At 36.0% G+C, this 5853-nt stretch overlaps 1 protein-coding gene across 1 annotated transcript in view; it reads right to left on the reverse strand.

Moving 5' to 3' along the window:
* igl (IQ calmodulin-binding domain containing protein igloo) overlaps nt 1-5853 on the reverse strand; it is an 83278-nt gene that overhangs the window by 23406 nt on the left and 54019 nt on the right. Inside the window, exon 3 of the mRNA XM_018038085.2 lies at nt 5151-5281. Coding sequence (XP_017893574.1) covers nt 5151-5281 — 131 coding nt within the window. The remainder of the gene's footprint in view (nt 1-5150; nt 5282-5853) is intronic.

Genomic DNA, 5853 nt, shown 5'->3' on the forward strand with positions numbered 1-5853 from the left:
TTTTAATAAGCTCGCAAAATTTCTAAAATTTTGTACAGTGTTTTATTAATATAATATGTAGTAACTGTTAAAATTTCAAAGCTTTGTCACTGCTTTTATGTTCGTACACCCTTAAGTTGTTTATCAGATTTTTGCTAACACATACAAACAAACGTTTAATTCTTTATATAATAGTGAGATAAATTTGTCTTACAAAATCCCTCTAACATAATTTCCTCGTTTACGACTGGCTCTATGCTATAAAAATAGAAAATAACAGCATGAGCAGAGTGGGATTGCGTGGCACGTAAAAATCCCGAATCACTTTTGAGCCAGGTTCGGTTGCCAGCAAAAGTCCTTTTACCAGAGCACGTCCAACGTTAACTAAATGCCACCCTGTACCCTCGAATCTTCCCGCCGTTAACGCGCGCATAAAAATGTGCAAAAAGCGCAAACAGAGACCCCGAAAAAAGACTCCCGGGAACCGCGTCTCGTTGCCAATTCCGCGCGCGCGTTCTAATTTCGCGAGTTTCATAGGAATTTCCGCGACTTATTTCACCACCGACAGGAATTTCCTGCGGATGCGTCGCGACCCGATATTCCAAGCGAGCCAATCGGATTTTTATGCGCAGTCCACGACTCGGTCCCTTCCCCGGGTATAGAACGATGGTAATTTGTTTTAAGCCTAGACTTCTTTTGTACTAAACCTTCGCCAAAACAATTTAAGTTTGGAATAAATTGCCGCAAACACTATTCGACTTTATACAGTTTAAAAAATCGTAACAAATAAATTACTACTTCTGTCCCATAATAATAGTAGCAAGTGAATATTTAAACGAGAATTATTGGCGAATAAAAAGCTTGGCAGCCAACGGGTCCAACCTACAGATTTAAAACGCAGTAACGAAATTATTGAGAAATCCAGAAACTGTCTGAACACTCGAAATAAAAATTAGGAGTAATATTTTTAATTTATTGTTTAATTCAGTCTAGTTTTTTTAATAATAAATGTTGCATTCAATATTTCTTTTCTATTGCTACTATTATTATGGAACAATGGCAGTACTATAATACTATTGAATTTACATTTATATACGTCGAAATATATTTTATGTCACTTTAGTTTCTATAATATTTTATCATTAAATCGATTGATTTTATAATACGTCGTTGGAAGTGTTTTCTCGCGTGACGATTCTATGTACGCACAGGATTTGCAAGATATTCCTTCAGTTTCAACGTGATTTCTAAAAGCGTACTGCTTTCTCCTGATTGTTAGATATTATCGTTTGGAGTCTTTTAAGGAAATTAGAAACAGAAAGAACGGGTATATAGGGTCACGATATGACTACCGCTTCACGTTAATCTAGTAGCAAACTGTAATTAGTTCCCAGTTTTAAATTCGGCACAACTTTAAGGATTTCCTATGAGTTTTAAGTAATTAATCTTTATTTTGTTTTAATTTACGAACTTCGTGCTTGTTATAAAATATTTTACAGTTTTTAACAGTAAGCTGGATGATTTCATAAAATTTATCGTACCATCAATTAAAAATCTTGACATTTTCGCGAATAACAATTTTTTTTTAGTACAATCTTCTTTTATTTCCAACTACGTGATACGAATGCTACTTCCAGTAATTAGTGGAGCGAATAAAACGGATAAAACTTTTTTATAGAACCAGGTATGTATTCGCTAACAAAAAATTCTTTTCCTTCTAATCATATTAAGAATTATTTTATACGAAACGAACTACGCAATATTTTTGATTGGCTGAGGTAGGTCAGTCATGTTTAAATTTATCGCGAAATGAATCACAGTTTTGATTATTGGACGAATTTTTTTGAAGGATTCGAGTGGTGCGAGTGACGAAGTTAACGGAAAGAGAGTTCGTCAATCGTAAAGCTGATTTGCAGCGAGACGGGCGCCAGAAATTTGTCGTTCATTAAATTTCGCGTTAATCTACGAAACTAATGAATTTTCATCGCTGATTGACGGGAATCGATAGCAACAGCTACGTGTAATAAATTTATCTCCGTTATTGATTAATGCAGCTACGGAATTTAAACGCACACACGTGGCTATTATTTTAAACGGAGCACCGTACTCTACATTATTTCTAATTCCCAGGAAATATATCACGCGCACGACTCACCGGAGATTAACTGGCATAGCACACGCAGAGTATAAAAATCATGCTATCTTTTTACTTAGAAAAAAAATGTAAAAATGTATTCTTATTTGAGTCATTTATTTCGAAAATGGCNAAATTCTATGAACAACTTATAAGCTCGTTTTACGACATTTGTATCAAACTGTTTATTGACTTGACCAAATAATTTCAACCATTACTGTTCAAACGGGGTACCATAAGGGAATTGCGTATTTGATACACAAATTTTCTTGTTTATGTGAGTAACATGATCCGTTTCAAATATCGATTAGCTCCGAGCAACCATTAGCCGTTTATAATAATCGCACGTAATTATTGTACCGCCACGGGAGGGATGAAATCGTATAATCGCACTGTAATTCCCATGAACCGTCTGCGGGTATTCAGAGGAAATTTCATTGCTCTCCTTCTCGATTTACCATTAATGCCAGTGTACGTTGCCTAACTGTTGCATTGCATTAGATTATCGATGCTTTCTGGTATTAAAGTTACGAACAAACAACTAATTTCAAAGTTAATGTACTATGCAGCACGTGGCTAACAGGATTTGTTCCAGCTACTATAGAATAATAACCAACCATTGTGAACATTAAATATTATTAAGTTTATCATATATCAATATATTTCTTGTTAAAATTAAAAGCATCCTATATAGACTCCTATATAATAAATAAAATCAGTACGAGAATTTTTAATGAATTGTTTACCATTCAAGAAAAGTATTGTAGAATAACAACCAATTTTGTGTAAATTAAAGACTGCTAAATTTATCACTTATGAATATATTGCCTTTTATAATTAAAAGCAACGTAGATTCATATATAAGAAATAAAATCAATATGGAAACGTTTTTAATAAATAGTGTTCCATTCCAGGAAAATAAATTTTTATCGTGTTAACCTGAAACAATATATTATCAAAAAACAGATGAGGAGCAAATTTTGTTTTCACGATTTAACGCGTTAAACTTTTAAAAAAATTGCCCATAAAACTGAATAAAACAGCGGCATTTCTAATGAGGTGGTCGCATAACTTATTGAGTGGGCGCGATGCATTATAACGTATTCCGACGGAAAGTTCGCTGGAGGAAAGTTTGGTCTTCGCGTCGCGAGGTAACGAAGCGCAGCTGTACTTCGCAATTAGCTTACCGCACACCGAGTGGATTACACTTCCCTCTTTTGCACGTTCCCTCTCATTCAAAAGAAAAAGAATCACAAACGCCGGGAGGAACCATCATCATTCCGAATTTTGTTTTCTATCTCTGCCCTCTTTTTACCGCCAACGCCTGAAGCGTTACACGGTAACTCTGTTGCCTTTAATATGAATGTATCAACCATTTCGTATAACTATCCGCGTACGAGTTAAACTGCGGTTAATTTCGAATGCGTATGGAAAAGAAGAAATGGGTGTACGACTCCTTGACAATGCATTTCACGATGACAGCTTAAACCGTTCTCAAGACAGGACTTTTAAAAGCTTTAATGACGGTTAAAAATTTCTAAAACACCGCCGACCCACATTTTTCCTCTCTTCTGCGTCTGTCGTGGTTAATAAGAGCTGTCATCCAAAAATAACCAGGAACGAATTCTCCGATTTATAATAATGTTACAAAGATTCGTTTAAAGAAATTAATAAACACTTAATTGATGATATTATCGTTTATATGGAAAATTCTTGTAATAGGATCTTACAACGAGAGATGCCTTCTTATTCTTATAACCGAGATAGATAAAAGCTGCTTCCTCTATTATCTCCTCTAATGGGGCCCGAGTGTCTATAAATTTGGAGCGGATTCGATCTGGAAAAATTCGACAAATTCCACGTTCGCTTAACAAAGACGAACGGGTCTATTATCGGGGTTAAAGTAGAGACGAAAAGGGTAACGCGATAGCGAAGATACGAGAAGTGGTATCCGATTAAGAATCGGCCACGGGAAAAGTAGGTACGTACGATATTACATTCGATAATAGAATATCGATTTCCAATTAATCTCGCGGAGACGAGCCATTGAATTTTAAAACCCGCACTTCAGCGTCTATTATAATACGTATACACGATCCGGCGACGTGTGTACGCCGGTTGCGTACAATGTGTATGTATATGGGTTGCAACCTAGTTACGAAAGCAGAAAACCATCGGTGCGATGCCACGGAACGGGAAACTCTTACTCGGACACGAAGGGAGGGCCGTGAGGAAACTTTAATGCCGGAGTTTTCGAACATCCGCCTGTTCTATCGAGTTTTCTTCAAACGCGTTTGGGAATATCACTCCACGGAGGGACGTTAGTACGTGTTCTACTGTAGAATATTCTGTGAATTAATAATTCGAAAAAGAAAACAAGTACTTCGTGAAACTTCCTCTGATAACGGCAGATATCGTAATAAAAAAATGTAGAAAATATTTCAGTTCGTGATAAAAACTAAACGCCAGCTCGAAATGAGCATTTCATACTTCAATTAATTGGGCATTTCTGTTCAAGTTTGATGATGATCCAACAAATCAATATGGATATATATGTATACATAATACATACATACATACATATAATTGGGACAGGCCAGCTCCGGCTAGTAACTCTCCAGGGAGCGACCGGACACGTTACATATTTTTAACATATTTACTGTAAATTGCGTTTTAATTTTAATTTTAAAATTATAATAAAATTCAACAATTTCTATAATATTTTCATTGAACTCAAATTATTTGAAGGAGACGTCTTCTATTCAAATGAATGTTTCGCGAGTCGTTAACCGAATCCGCTTTGCGAAGTGTAAACGTGAGAATGCTTCTCCTGTTTCCGTAAAGAGTCTTAACGGTTTACAGAACACGTCAAAGGAATCTGAAGACGTAGAAATATTCGAACAATATATATTTTTCAAATGTTTTGTCCCATTGTTCAAACGCAACATTTTTACAATTTCATTATTTTGTCAATTCATAATTTAATTTTTTTCGCACAAGAAAATTTATTTGTGAGTAAAGAAAATTTGAGACTCACCTTATCCTCCATCTTGGACACGACGTTGTCGACGGTGTTCTCCGCCGACTTGACGAGAGTCACAGCTTGCTCCTTTCTCGACATGTGGCCGCGGAAAGATGCCTGGATTTTGGTCGCCGCCTCGCAAAGCTCTGTCAACCAAACAGAAACGTATTTACTCAGAGACTGATGCCGACAGACAAGGCTCAGGATCGATATTGCCACGTACAGAAACAAGATTCCAGTTTTAGTCTTTTTGCTCGGAGAATGCTGTTAGATTGACAATTGAAAAATGCAATACTTGACTATGCAATATCCTATGCTATGAGCTTCCTGCTCGGAGAATGCTATTAAATTGACAATTGAAAAATGCAATACTTGATACGAACTTAAGCTTCTCGTGAACGAATCAGGGGCGACCTAAGATATTCAATGCCCGTGAGCTACTAAAAATAATGCGTCCCTCTTCATGAGGAATGGCTAGCGTGAGCGGAGTGACCAGTTATACAAAAGTGTAGAAAACTGGCGCGAATCGAACCAAAACCGAACGTATTTCACTGATATACTAGAATAGGTGCCCGGGGAAATTCTAAGAACACATATTTATTACCAAACTCCAAAAGAAAGATATGCGTACATATAATATTTTTTATTTTATTTAGAACAAGCAATTTGGTTATTGCTGTCATGAAAACATTTTTAATACAAATAATTAATAATAACA

The sequence above is a fragment of the Ceratina calcarata genome, unplaced genomic scaffold (genome assembly GCF_001652005.2).
Source record: "Ceratina calcarata isolate Rehan_Ccalc_2016 unplaced genomic scaffold, ASM165200v1 scaffold183, whole genome shotgun sequence".
NCBI classification, from domain to species: Eukaryota; Metazoa; Arthropoda; class Insecta; order Hymenoptera; family Apidae; genus Ceratina; species Ceratina calcarata.